This window comes from Gorilla gorilla, chromosome 13, assembly GCF_029281585.2.
Source record: "Gorilla gorilla gorilla isolate KB3781 chromosome 13, NHGRI_mGorGor1-v2.1_pri, whole genome shotgun sequence".
NCBI classification, from domain to species: Eukaryota; Metazoa; Chordata; class Mammalia; order Primates; family Hominidae; genus Gorilla; species Gorilla gorilla.
In genome coordinates, this window is record NC_073237.2 from 126,268,142 (window position 1) to 126,282,336 (window position 14,195).

The window sequence follows — 14,195 nt, forward strand, 5'->3', positions numbered from 1 at the left end:
GTCTTGAACTCCTGACCTCAGGTGATCCGCCTGCCTTGGTCTCCCAAAGTGCTGGGATTACAGGCGTGAGCCACCGCACCCAGCCTTGTTGTGGTTTTGATTTGCATTTCCTAATGATAGTGATGTTAAGTGTCTTTTCATATGCCTGTTGGCCATTTGTAAGTGTTTGGAAAAACATCTATGTGAGTCTTTTGCCTATTTTGTTTTTTGTTGCTTGTTATAGGGATTCTTTTTTTTCTTGAGACAGAGTCTCACTCTGTCACCCAGGCTGGAGTGCAATGGCATGATCTTGGCTCACTGCAGCCTCCGCCTCCTGGGTGCAAGCAGTCCTCCCATCTCAGCCTCCCGAGTAGCTGGGATTATAGGCACGTGCCACCACACCTGGCTAGTTTTTGTATTGTTAGTAGAGATGGGGTTTTGCCATGTTGGCCAGGTTGGTCTTGAACTCCTGACCTCAAATGGATTTGCTGCCTTGGCCTCCCAAAGTGCTGGGATTACAGGTGTGAGCCACGGCGCCGGCCTCGTTAGTTAGAGGAGTTCTTTATGTGTCCAGATATGTGACTTATAACCCTGTCCTCCCATCCTGTAGAGTGCGTTTCATTCTGTGGTTTGCGTCTTTTGCTTTGGTTGCCTGCACCTTTGGTGTTGTGTTTCAGAGATCATCGCCAGATCCAATGTCATGAAGCTTTTTTCCTACTTTTCTCCTAAAAGTTTTATAGTTTTAGGTCTTATATTGAGATCTTTGATCCCATTTTGACTTAATTTTCACAGTGTGCATGGAGGGGGAAACTATACATTAAGATTTTAAGCCGGTCATGGTGGCGTGTACCTGTGATCCCAGCTACTCCGGAGGCTGAGGGTCCCCTGAGCCTAGGAGTTCGGGACCAGCCTGGGCAACATAGCAAGACCCTATCTCAAAAAAATTGTTTCAAATACATTTTCTGTAATTAATGTTGCACTTCCCCCCCACCTCCATTTTGCCTTTTGCCTTTTAGTTTTGCTTTTGGTGGTATCTTACAGATGTTGAAGTATTTCTGGGGTCAAATATATCCATTTCTCCCTTGTATGGATTCTGGCTGTGGGGCCCAGCCAGGGCCTTCCCTCCCTCCAGTACCTCTCAGGTTTTATTTCTTTTTCTTTTTCTTCTTTTTTTTTTTTTGAGATGGAGTTTTACTCTGTCGCCCAGGCTGGAGTGCAGTGGCATCAGCTCACTGCAGCCTCTGCCCCGAGCCCCCCAGGTTCGAGCGATTCTCCTACCTCAGCCTCCTGAGTAGCTGGGATTACAGGCACGCACCACCACGTCCAGCTAATTTTTGTATTTTTAGTAGAGATGGGGTTTCGCCATGTTGGCCAGGCTGGCCTCGAACTCCTGACCTCAGGGTATCCGCCTGCCTCAGCCTCCCAAAGTGCTAGGATTACACGCATGAGCCACCATGCCCGGCCAGGTTTTATTTCTTAAGCAGAAATCATTATAGTCACTTTTTTTTGCTCCCTCATTTTGCATCCTTGCTAACCTCTGACCCTTTGTTTTACTGCCCTAGGTGACAACATGTACAGCTGTGAGCGGTGTAAGAAGTAAGTGAGCCTTCCCCCGCCTTTTCCCTAACTGCCGTTTCTGTGCCCTACATATTCCCCTTGGGTTCCTGCAGAGAGACCCCCACAATCCTGCCTTCCCAGAAGGGAGCTGGGTGGAGGGCTGCTCCCCTGGCCCCTGGCCCTGATGCCGGACACTGATGCTGGCTCATGCTTCCTCCCCAGGCTGCGGAACGGAGTGAAGTACTGCAAAGTCCTGCGGTTGCCCGAGGTGAGCCGGCGGCCTCGGCAGCCTCCTCCTCAGCTATCCCGGGGTGCACACAAGCACACACCAGGCAGGGGCTGAGCCCGCTCCACTGCTCGGGCACTTCTGTGCTGCAGGGGCCATGGAGACTCCATAGCTTTGGCTGAGAAACCTCTGGGAAGGGTTAGCAGGGGGCACATTTTTCCGACTGTGACTTGGTGCCCTCTCTCAGTAGCCTCAGCACGTGTTGTCTCACATGTTGTGTGAGGGCCCAATGGGAGGCAGGTGTGTGGGACACTGGGTTACCACCCCCAGTGAGACAGCTATGGCTCCTGCCAGCTGCAGAGTGGCGGGAGGAGAGCTGGCCCAGCCGGGGCTGTTGCCAGGGGTCTTTCTGAGGAGTAACGTCTGAGTGAGGCCTGGAGGGTGTAGGCTGGTGTCAGCGTCGTGGATGGAAGGCACAGAAGGAACAGACAAAACCCCAGTGCAGGAGCAGTCTTGTCCGCACCAAGGAAGGCACATGTGGCTGGAGCAAAGAGGAGAGGGCCCTGGCAGAGGGGGCCCAGGATGGGGCTGTGGTGGCTCGGGGAGGCTTTGTAGCTTCTCAAAGGCAGTGCCGACAGAACTGGTAAACTTGATGGCTCATTGCAGCTCTTGGGGTCCAGTTCTCAGCAGTGGAGCTGGGAGTGATCTGTGTGACTTAGAGCGAGCCCAGTCTGGCCCCCACGTGGAACTCTTGGATTTGTTCCAATGGAGTCAGCTTGCATGATCCCGTCAGCTGTCCTGGGCCCGTGGGCAAGGCTGCGAGGGTCCGCGTCATTTCTTCCTAGATGACCGGCGCTCTCTCTGTCCCCGCAGATCCTGTGCATTCACCTAAAGCGCTTTCGGCACGAGCTGATGTACTCATTCAAGATCAACAGCCACGTCTCCTTCCCCCTCGAGGGGCTCGACCTGCGCCCCTTCCTTGCCAAGGAGTGCACATCCCAGATCACCACCTACGACCTCCTCTCGGTCATTTGTCACCACGGCACGGCAGGCAGTGAGTCATGTCCCCTCCCCTGCTGTCCCCATCCGCTAGGATCCCTGTGACCCGTCTGCTCTGCCGCCGCAGGTGGGCACTACATCGCCTACTGCCAGAATGTGATCAATGGGCAGTGGTACGAGTTTGATGACCAGTACGTCACAGAAGTCCACGAGACGGTGGTGCAGAACGCCGAGGGCTACGTACTCTTCTACAGGTGGGCGCCGGGCCGGGCCTGGTGGACGAACCTCACCATCCCCGTCCCCTGGGACCCATGGGCCTTCTGGGTGTTTGTAGGGGACAGCGCCTGGATTAAGCCAGGGAAGTAAGGACTTGGATTGTTAAGAAACAGCCCTCTGGCTGCTGTGGGGAACCCAGGAAGGCAGCTTGGAGCCTTCGCCAGGGCCCTGGCCGGCGGCACAGGGGGCTGCTCACATGTCCAGGACCCCTGAGGGACCCAGGAGGTGGTTGACAGGGCCGGTAGCCCGAGGTGCACTGGGATGGGGGCTCTGCATGTGTCTGAAGGTGGCAGCCGTTAGGCACAGCTTCTCGCCCCCTCCTCACCCCACAGGAAGAGCAGCGAGGAGGCCGTGCGGGAGCGGCAGCAGGTGGTGTCCCTGGCCGCCATGCGGGAGCCCAGCCTGCTGCGGTTTTACGTGTCCCGCGAGTGGCTCAACAAGTTCAACACCTTCGCGGAGCCAGGCCCCATCACCAACCAGACCTTCCTCTGCTCCCACGGAGGTGAGGCGCCCCCTGTGGTGGGAGAGCAGGGTGGGCAGGTGGGCCGAGCCACAGCTTCGCTCCCTGTACCTTCTTCCTAGGCATCCCGCCCCACAAATACCACTACATCGACGACCTGGTGGTCATCCTGCCCCAGAATGTCTGGGAGCACCTGTACAACAGGTGAGAGCCTGGGAGGCCAACTTGTCTCCGTCCTGTCCAGGGCCCAGCTGGGCAGGAAAAGAGGGGAGGGCAGGGAAGGAATGCCGCCAGGACCCCACACCACACTCTGGCCTCCACGCGGGCAGCACAGAGCCACCTTCACTTGTCTCATGGAGAATGACACATGTCGTTTGTGGGAATCCGCTTGGATCCTTCCGGCGGCAAGGGACAGGAAACTGGCTGAAGGCACAGCTGAGTGTGTTGGCCATCTGCCCTTCAGCCTTGAAGCAGGGCCTCCCATGGGCTGTGGGCGCGCTGCTCCGTTGCAGGCTCTGTGGTGCTCACACAGAGGTGCATGCAGGCCTGCGACAGCGCTGAGGGGGCACTGATGGCTTGAGGGGGAAGTGGAAGGCAGTGATCACTCTCCCCTCCCTGGTACCCCACTCAGGCCGTGTCTCTCTCTCCCACCCTGGGCACAGATTCGGGGGTGGCCCCGCCGTGAACCACCTGTACGTGTGCTCCATCTGCCAGGTGGAGATCGAGGCACTGGCCAAGCGCAGGAGGATCGAGATCGACACCTTCATCAAGGTGCGTGCGGCGAGGCGGCGCGGGGGCGGCTCTGCCAGCCTCTGCCTGGGGCAGCTGGGGACTTGGGGACAGAAGAATCCTGTGCAGTCCCTGAACAAGTTTGAAAGGAGTCTTTTGAGGCTGGGCATGGTGGCTCACACCTGTAATCCCAGCACTTTGGGAGGCTGAGACGAACAGATCACTTGAGGTCAGGAGTTTGAAACCAGCCTGGCCAACATGGCAAAACCCCATCTCTACTAAAAATACAAAAATTAGCCGGGCATGGTGGCAGGTGCCTGTAATCCCAGCTACTTGGGAGGCTGAGGCAGGATAATCGCTTGAACCTGGGAGGCGGAGGTTGCAGTGAGCTGAGATTGTGCCACTGCACTCCAGCCTGGGCAACCGAGTAAGACTCCATCTCAAAAAAAAAAAAAAAAAAGAAAAAGAAAAGAAAGGAGTCTTCTGCGGGGAACTAGATGGCCAGGTGTCTAGGAGGGCTTTTCCTGGTGGGAGGGTTGGCTTGAGTAAGTGAAGCCTCATTGCCCGGGTACTGTTGAGCTTAAAGAACCAGTAGATGGATCCCATTCTCAGCCTTGGCTGTGTTATTTTGGGCTGAATCATTCTTTATTGTGGGGCCGTCCTATACATTGTAGGATGTTTAGCAGCATTCTTGGCCTCTACCCACTAGTGCTAGTGACAACCAAAATGACCTCCAGAGATTGCCAAGGGTCCCCTGGGGTGCAGAGTATCCTCCCTGCCCTGGGTGAGAACCACTGGGCTCTACAGACTGCCCAAGATAAAGCAGGAAGTGAAAACCAAGGTGCAAACCAGGACTCAAGTGTGACTGTGTTTAGAAGAGGGACTTCTGTGAGGGAGCTGAGTGCAGGCGAGGCTCCTGGCACACTCCCTCCCTGCCACGCTACTTCTAACAGGGTTAGGATGTGTTCCACTCACAGGGAGGGCCTGGTGAGAGACACTGAGGGACGCCCATGCTTTGAGGCCATTAGGAAATGATTCTGCTGCCTGGGCATGGTGGCTCACACCTGTGATCCCAGCACTTTGGGAGGCCGAGGCAGGTGGATCACTTGAGCCCAGGAGTTCCAAGACCAACCTGGCCAACATGGCGAAACCCCATCTCTACAAACAATACAAAAATTAGCCAGGCATGGTGATGTGTACCTGTAGTCCCCGCTACCTGGAGGGCTGAGTGAGTTGGGAGGATCACCTAAGCCTGGGAGGTTGAGGCTGCAGTGAGCCGTGATCATGCCACTGCACCCCAGCCTGGGCAATAGAGTGAGACCCTGTCTCAGAACACAAACAAAAAAGAGACTGTCAGGGCTGGGCCTAGTGGTATGCACCTGTGGTCCAACCTACTCAGGAGGCTGAGGTTGGAGGATCACTTGAGCCCAGGAGGTCAAGGCTGCAGTGAGCCATGATTGCGCCGCTGCACTCCCGCCTGGGCACAGAGTGAGACCATCCCCCATCTCAAAAAAGAAAATGCTCCTGTCAGAAGGAGAGCTGCCTCTCTGAGCAGATAGGCACATTCTATTCAACTGGAGAAAATTAGCATCTCCCAGGCGGGGCGCAGTGGTTCATGCCTGTAATCCCAGCACTTTTGAGAGGTCGAGGTGGACGGATCACCTGAGGTCAGGAGTTCAAGACCAGCCTGGCCAACATGGCGAAACCCCATCTCTACTAAAAACACAAAAAGTAGCCAGGTGTTGGCACACACCTGTAATCCCAGCTACTCAAGAGGCTGAGGTGGGAGAATCGCTTGAACCTGGGAGGCAGAGGTTGCAGTAAGCTGAGATCGCGCCACTGCACTCCAGCCTGGGTGACAGAGTGAGACTCCTTCTCAAAAAGTAGAATCTCCCTTGTGGTCTCAGTTGGGTCAAACAGTTATTGAAGAGACCCACAAGTCCTCTCTGAGCGATGGGTGTGTTCATTTTGTTTGAGCTTGTCTGGGGGTTTGATTTTTCACCTTGAGTATCTGGTGTTTTTGTAAGACTCTTGGGTGAGGGACTGGGGCAGGGGCATTTGGGAAATCCTTGTCAGGTAAATAGAGGCTGACCTGCCCTCTGTCTCCTCCCGTCCCTGCCCGCCTGCCAGTTGAACAAGGCCTTCCAGGCCGAGGAGTCGCCGGGCGTCATCTACTGCATCAGCATGCAGTGGTTCCGGGAGTGGGAGGCGTTCGTCAAGGGGAAGGACAACGGTGAGCTGAGGGGGACCTGGCACTCACCTGCCCTGGGGCCTCCTGGGAGATGGGATGCTGGCAGGGGAGGGCTGGCACACGGGCTCCTGCAGGCCCCATGCCTGCCCCCAGGTGCCACCCATCCAGGGTGAACAGAGAGCATGGGGCTCTGCCAGTCCCCAGTGGGGATCACTGTCCCCACCCAGAGGCAGGAAGCTGCTCCTGCTCTGCGCCCCCTCCCCTTCTGCACTCCCTGCCATGCCCAGCAAGCTGCTCTGCCCTCCTGCAAGGCCCTTTCCTCAGGGGAGTGTGTTGCCCGAAATGACAGATTTGTCATCTGACTCCTTGGATTTATGGAGACAGGCCCCATCACAAGGAACCTCCCAGGGTCCCCCAAGTCCCCAGTGAAGAACAGCAGAACCAAGCCATGGAAGCCCACAGGCTCTAAACTATTAAACCTGCATTAAAAATTTCGGTTGGGGCGCCCTTGGAGCATAATCTAACCTGTGGCTCCGGGGCCCGGCAGGGTGGGTAGAGCCCATGGTTCTGCTCACGGGACCCTTGGTGTGGAGCATGAGCACCCACCTGTGCTTGGGAAGGGAGGCCTCATTGCCATCCTGCTGGTCGGGGAAGGTGCCAGGGCCACCGTGAGGCCTCTCTGGTGGTGGCTTGAGGCCTTCAGCATCGCTGTGGTTGAGAATGTAGCTCCGGACCCCTCGCCCTGGCCTGGACGCTGGCCTTGCCTTCTACCAGCTATGACCTGAGTGGTTACTTCACCTGCCCAGGCCTCGGCTCTGTCTCTGTAAACCTCTGTCTTGTACTGTGGTTGCCGAGGCTAAATGAGATAGCTGGGCAGAGGGGAAGGGGCGTGGTGAGCGGCAGCTGCCAGCAGAGATAAGGGCATGGGCCACCCACTGCAGCTCCTGCGGCCAGCACAGAGTCTGAGACCATCTCGTGTGTCCTGGAAATTCCCTCTGCTGGGTCCTCAGACTGCCACAGAGGAGCATTGGGTGGCTCAGGCGCCTCATCCATTAGAGACTTCACGCTGACCCCCAGGCCTGGGGCGGCCCCACTTGGGATGGCTCTGCTGCTGTGGAGAGTGGAGGGCATGGCAGGGGCTGAACCCAAGCCTGCTGTGTCTGTTGCAGAGCCCCCCGGGCCCATTGACAACAGCAGGATTGCACAGGTCAAAGGAAGCGGCCACGTCCAGCTGAAGCAGGGTGAGTTCCCCCCGGGGTCAGCCAGGCTCCTCTCTGCCCTTCCTGGCTGCCAGGCTGCTGCCCAGTCCCGTCGTTCCAGGAGCCCCCTTACCACCTGTCTTAGAGTCAGGCTGAGACGTCCACCTGAGTCCAGACCCAGGCAGCTGAGAGATGGCCCAAGGGGCTTGGTCTCTGCTTGTGTCCTCCAGGTCCCACCCCTCTGCCTGCTGCTGGCCTTGCCCACCCTGCTGTTTATGTCAGCCCCACCCCCAGGAACAAGGGACACAGCCAGAGACGTGTTATCTGGGGCCCTTAGCGGGATGGACATTCCTCTGGGAAATCCTGGTTTCCATCTGACAGCTTTGCATAGAAGCCCTGGTTGCCGTCTTCCCGCTTCGGGGCCTGGCCCTGCGGAGCCCCCACTGCCCAGGCCGGTGGCTTCCTTGAGGAGGCAAAGGTGAGCCTAGGGGTGCCTCTCATGCCCTGCAGGAGCTGACTACGGGCAGATTTCGGAGGAGACCTGGACCTACCTGAACAGCCTGTATGGAGGTGGCCCCGAAATTGCCATCCGCCAGAGCGTGGCGCAGCCGCTGGGCCCAGAGAGCCTGCACGGGGAGCAGAAGATCGAAGCCGAGACGCGGGCCGTGTGATCTGCTGGGCTAGTCTGTAAGTCGCCCCGGCTGGTCCCTCCATGGCACTCTGGGTCCTCTCCTCACTCTCCAGAGACCCTCACATGTCCTTTTGAACATCCAAAGAGCAGGTCCCTGAAAGCACGTTCCTGGAGGCTGTGGGAGGGCCCTGGACATGGCCCGGCCCCACTGCTGAGTGCCCATGTCCCCACAGCCCCATGTGCCCCACCCCACGGAAGGCGTGTTTGTGCCCAGAAGAGAGGCCGGGCTGCTGCAGAACCCCGCCATGTAAAGAGGCAGAAAAGTTGGTTTGGTTCGCAGTGAGTAACGCTGCAACTAGAAAATACATGCACTTCAGGCTTGTTTAAACGACCAAGACTCTGTGACGTTAATTTGGGTCTTTGTCCTGGCAGTGCCTCTGCCAGTCACTGTCATCGTTGTGTCCCCCACAACTGTCCTCTTGCTAGCTCGGCCCAGCTTTGTCCCTGGAGCCCGATGCTACCCCTGTCAGACAGAGGCTGCAGCCTGGGCCAGAGTCAGGGAGTAGCTGCTGCTTCACGGCGTCTCCACTGTGCGATTGGCCTGGACCCCCGAAGACTCAGAGGGAGCTGCTCAGGGCCGGTGAGCGCAGCCAGAAGCCCTGGCCAGTGAGGAGCTCACAGGTCCTCCCTGGTGGTCCCGCCGCGCCTCTGCATCTCCTGGGCGTCACCAGGAAGGCTCTGAAGTCCCGGGCTGCTCTCAGCACTTCTCCTGCAGACTGAAGACTCTGGACTCATTGCTGATTGGAACAGCAGGAGGAGGTTGGATTTCTGCCAGTGGGGGATGTTTCTGGAGGCAGCTGGTCCCCCACACCGCGTCCTGCTGAGCCTGCCCCCTGGATTGGCTGTAATTTGCCTCGAAGTTCAGCAGTTCATCTTCATGGGAAATTTGCTGAGCCCCCACCAGGGAACCGGATGATGAAACAGGGATACCTCACAGCTTGGCCATTTGCTGCAAAGGCAGCTTCCTGAGCTGATGCTAAAGAAGACAGGCTTTCCCTTCCTCCCAGCAGCAGCAGTGCAGAGCCCGCCTGGAGGCATGTGGGGGCTGTGCAGGGGGCAGCGCTCAGGTGGATCCTGGGAAGCAGCCTCTGGATGCTGAGTGGAGGGAGCCACTGAGCACAGCAAGGCACCAAAGCCCCTGGAGAAACCGCCAGGGCGAGGTGCGGCCATCATCAGGGTCAAAGCAGACGGGGCGTGGGTGGGGAAGGGGCTCTGGGACCAGACCCCCCACACTACTGCGTCTTTGTTTCTATCAGTCTTTGTAGAAGCAGATGGTGGTGGAAATTCCAGCAGGTGGGTCCCGCAGAGGCCCTGAGGCCTCACTTTTCGGATCTTCTGTCCCAGATCCTGCTCCCTCCCTGCTGAGCCTGGGGTTCCCCTGGCATCCGGCGCTGCAGCCAGAGGCCGCATGCTGCACTGTCGCGACGCAGAGAGGCTGCTGTGCAGGCTGGGATCGGGCCCCATGTCTGTGCTGTCTAGTTTGTGTTCAAAATGTCAGAATAAACACAGAATAAACATTCCCACGGCCACACTGTCGTCTCTCCTTCACTGCAGTTCTGTTACTGGAGGGAAGGTGAGGCTCTCCGCCATGGGGACAGCCCACCAAGCCCTGGGGCTCACATTGCAGATCACCAGGCCCAGGAGGGGGCTTTCCATGTGGCTTTCTGAAACCAGAGACCACCTGGAGGCTGTGGAGGCGAGCAGAAGAGGGGACCCAGCTGCTATAAAGGCCTAATGGCATCTCCTTTCCTGGAATCAGCCCCAGCCTCAGAGAAGTAGGGCCAGATGTGGCCAGTGATTGAGGCCAGCACATCCCACAGGCTAGTCTCCCTCCGGCCACCCAGACAGGCGGCTCTAGAGTGGCCGTGAGCAGGGGGTTACCTCCCCTTTGCACACTGGCCCTGGGCGTTCAGCAATACTGGTGTTCAGTAGTCTGAGTTTTTTGTTGGGTCTCATTTTGGGGGAGAGAAGAACTTGAGATTTTTATATATAACTTATCAACATTTATTTGTGGAATCCCATTGTTGCAGGAAAAAGGGGTTCCGATCCAGACCCCTAGAGACGGTTCTTGGATCTCATGCAGGAAGAAACTCAAGGTGAGTCGCAGAGTTCACTGAGAAGAGTTTACTGAAAGCTGCTCAGGTGTAGAGTAGAGTGTCCTCAGAAAGCAAGCGGAGGGATGCCCGTTGCTGTTTTCAACTCCTCTTATGTAGGGGTCTTAGCTATAGAAAACCTACGCTGTGTCTGTCAGGTGGGCTGACAGCCTGACGCAGTGGATTGCTCTGTTGATTTAAAGAAAGCCATCCTTGGCATCTTAGTGCATAAGCACGTGGAAGCCTCACTGTGGTCATCTTCAAGCATACACTGTTGTGTGGCATCTGAACCTTCTCCATCGTAGGAGTTTGTCCTCGCAGGCGTTATGTAGCTGCTTCCTCAGATGTAAACATCTTAGGTTGTGACTGGCCTGGACTGTGCCTAATTTTTTGTTTTTTGAGATGGAGTCTCGCTATGTTCCTCAGGCTGGGGTGCAGTGGTGCGATCTTGGCTCACAGCAACCTCCGCCTCCCAGGTTCAAGCGATTCTCCTGCCTCAGCCTCCCAAGTAGCTGGGATTACAAGCATGTGTCACCACACCCAGCTAAGTTTTGTATTTTTAGGAGAGACAAGGTTTCACCATGTTAGCCAGGCTGGTCTCGAACTCCTGACCTCAAGCGATCTGCCTACCTTGGCCTCTCAAAGTGCTGGGATTACAGGTGTGAGCCACCGGGCCCGGCCTCCCTTGCTAGTTTTAGGTGGAGCCGAACTCAAAATGATGTCACCCTGGCTCCCCTAGGCTTCTGCTTCCCTGCCGCTATCAGATACGAGTGTACAGAAACATTTCAGCATATGCAAGGATAACACGGTGACAAGGAACCAAGATGACACATTGCCAGTTCCATGGAAAGCCCCGGGCCCCTCCGGAGTCGGCCACCTTGCCTGACCCCAGAGGTGGCTCTTTGCATGTGGTTCCCTCATCCTGCCCTTTTTTTTTTTTTTTTCCCTGAAAAAAGCTTCATTTTATTATTATTTTTTGAGACAGAGTCTCACTCTGTTGCCCAGGCTGGAGTGCAGTGGTATAATCTCAACTCACTGCAACCTCTGCCTCCTGGGGTTCAAGCAATTCTCCTGCCTCAGCCTCTGGAGTAGCTGGGTCTACAGGCATGTACCACCACGCCTGGCTAATTTTATTTTTTATTTTTTTTATTTTTAGTAGAGATGGGGTTTCATGGTGTTAGCTAGGATGGTCTCGATCTCCTGACCTTGTGATCTGCCTGCCTCAGCCTCCCAAAGTGCTGGGATTACAGGCATGAGCCACCACACCCGGCCAAAAGCATCATTTTAAAATTGAGCTTTCTGACTGCTCCTGCCCTTAACACCTTCCCAGCAACTTTCTGCTCCTTGATGAGGAAGGCACACTTGATCCTGTCGGGAACACGTTCACACAGAAGCACCAGATGCACTGCTGATGGGTTTTTTGTTTGTAGACAGGGTCTCACTGTGTTGCCCAGGCTGGCCTCGAACTCCTAGGCTCAAGTGATCCTTCTGCCTCAGCCTCCCAAAGTGCTGGGATTACAAGCGTGAGCCACCACGCCTGGCCGCTTGCTGACATGTTTTTGGTTTGGGGCAGTCTCATAGGAGCTTTAGGTCTCACAGCACAAACCTCTCGAAGTCAGCCCAGGCCCACGCCATGTGCAGACTTCGGCAGTTTCCCAGTCTTGGTACAAAGGTAAACGATTCTCTTCCCAGGGGTTCGGGCCGGCCTAGTGCTGTTAGAGGCTGTATTCTGGGAAAGCCTATGACGGTTTGTGAAACTGGGCCATGCTGAGTGCCTGTAGACAGCGTTCCCGGAAGAGGAAAAAGCAACCTTTGTCTTTATGTGGGAATCTCTAAGCAATATTTTTGGCTTTGTTCACATTTGAAGGTTAGATATGTGTCAATCCACGTGATTGACATTGAACATGGAAAATGAGAATGAAAGAGTTTTGTCTGGAAGATTTATTTAGGAGGTTTGGAGACAGTTCTTGCACTACAGAAAGGTGAGCTGGAAATAGGTACCAATTTGCCTTAAAACGTTTCTTTTAAAATACCTGGCTTTTAAGGAGTTCAGACTGAGATGCCAAGATCTGAAGTCTGCTTGCTTACTGAGCAGGGACAGGAAGTGCTCGGTGGCTGGGGAGGCGGGGCTCAGGCCTCGCTCCCCACGGTGCCCCACGGTGGCTCCTCCTCCGCGCTGAGCCAGGGCGTGGCTTCAGCAGCGCTTCTTAGAGGAGCCGGAAAGGCGCCCCTGCACCGTTGGGGAGGCTGCAGGAGACCTGCCGCCTGCCTGTGGTTCTGTCGGCCATGGCGCTGCTCACAAACCTGCATCCGAATACATTTGCAAGGCGCAGCCACCCAAAAAGTGTAGTTTCCTACCTTTGTTCTGTTTTAAATTCAGTGCAAACATAAATTATCCTGAGGGTCTTAATGCTACCTAATTTTGAGCCCCAGAGAGCCTTGGGGGAAGTGAGCAGAGGTTTCGGAATCACAGCCCCCTCTGGCTCGTCCCTTCTGTAACTTCATCTACACAGAGAGACACCTGCTACCTGGACGGAGCAAGGGTGAGCTGCGCGCAGAAGAAACACACGCCTTTGGGGAAAGCTAGGAGCAGTAGACAGCCTAGGCAATGTATGTTCTGGAAGGGTGTCCCAGGGTTTCTCAGGGTGCAGCCTCCATTCCTTCCTTCGATTTGACCCGGGACCAGCCTAGATGAGGGGGCCTGTGGAGAGCTGGAACTGGAAACAGGTTCTGAAGGGCAGGGCTCGGCACAGCGTGGCAGCCAGGGGCTGTGCGGACTGAAGGGAGGCGGCCCTGTCCTAGGCTGAGACGTCCCTCCAGCAGGTGCCGCAGGGAGGAGGGGAGCCTTCCCCATCCCCGACGGGGACAGTGGGTCCGTGTTTCCTCCCACAGCTTTCGGCCCCTTAGCTCTGAGGACAAGGATAGGGTCCTTCCTCTGCTTCTTCTGTACCTTTTGTGGTCCGGAGATGTCCCCGGCCGATGTCACTATACCATCTGGAGGTCTAACGGGAGGCAGGAGTGCTCAAGTCAAGGCCGAATGGGCACTCAGTGGGACCCTGGAGAAGCAGCTGACACACCAAGGGGCTGCCACGTGCCTGCTGGCAGCCTTCACACGCTCATCCCGGGTCTCAGAGGGCGCTGGCAACACAGATCCCTGCCTCCCCTCTCGGGAAAGCGTTTTAGGACCAGGGAAAAGGAGGCCTCCCCCAGGCGAGTGCGCAGAGCCAGGGAACCTGTCTGGATGGTGGCTCTTTCCCACCATCCTTCTCTGGCAGCAGCAGTTCAAAGTGGAGCTTCCAGGCTGTCCCATACATTTCACGATTTCTGAGTCTTTCGCTTCAATTTAAAAAAAGCTGGGGGCACGCCCGAACCCTGCCTCTGTCCACCTCCATCTCGTTCCTCACCGCAGGGGGCCCTTCTTGCTCCCTCCACTGCTGCGCTCTGCCGTCTGCTCCCGCCAGGGGTCCCCACCACCTCTGCGGACGGAGGAGCCGCCTCCCAGGCCCGGGCGTGCCCAGGGCGGGTGGAGGGCGGGCCGGTATTTCCTGACCCGCCGGAGAAGCCGGCCCCACAGGCTTGTGGCCTCCCCGGAGCCGGTGAGTCAGGAACTTCCTACTTCAAGAGGCTTCCCCTGTGCAGCAGAAAACAAACTAGTCGCCCCCAATGCTCCCGACCTCTGTGATGTCCAAACCCGCGGAAATGGGGGCCCCAAACCAGCAGGCTCTGTTCTAGGCTTCTCAGCGCTGGTGCGGCTCTTGGAGAAGGCTCGGCAGGGGCGGGTGGGGCATGGGGGGG

At 56.6% G+C, this 14,195-nt stretch overlaps 1 protein-coding gene across 8 annotated transcripts in view; it reads left to right on the forward strand.

The window, feature by feature from the left end:
* The window catches only part of USP20 (ubiquitin specific peptidase 20), a 46,473-nt gene extending 36,637 nt beyond the window's left edge, over positions 1–9,836 (forward strand). For 5 of the 8 annotated variants that reach the window (XM_019033506.4, XM_031014497.3, XM_063696798.1 and 2 more), the window contains 11 exons: positions 1,542–1,575; positions 1,759–1,804; positions 2,636–2,816; positions 2,889–3,015; positions 3,370–3,539; positions 3,620–3,701; positions 4,160–4,268; positions 6,357–6,459; positions 7,587–7,658; positions 8,127–8,303; positions 8,481–9,836. In XM_019033506.4, coding sequence (XP_018889051.3) covers positions 1,542–1,575; positions 1,759–1,804; positions 2,636–2,816; positions 2,889–3,015; positions 3,370–3,539; positions 3,620–3,701; positions 4,160–4,268; positions 6,357–6,459; positions 7,587–7,658; positions 8,127–8,287 — 1,085 coding nt within the window. In that variant the 3' untranslated portion in view covers positions 8,288–8,303; positions 8,481–9,836. The remainder of the gene's footprint in view (positions 1–1,541; positions 1,576–1,758; positions 1,805–2,635; positions 2,817–2,888; positions 3,016–3,369; positions 3,540–3,619; positions 3,702–4,159; positions 4,269–6,356; positions 6,460–7,586; positions 7,659–8,126; positions 8,304–8,480) is intronic. The other 3 variants (XR_008668589.2, XR_008668590.2, XR_010130376.1) reach the window with 1 other exon arrangement.
* Positions 9,837–14,195: the final 4,359 nt, after the last annotated feature.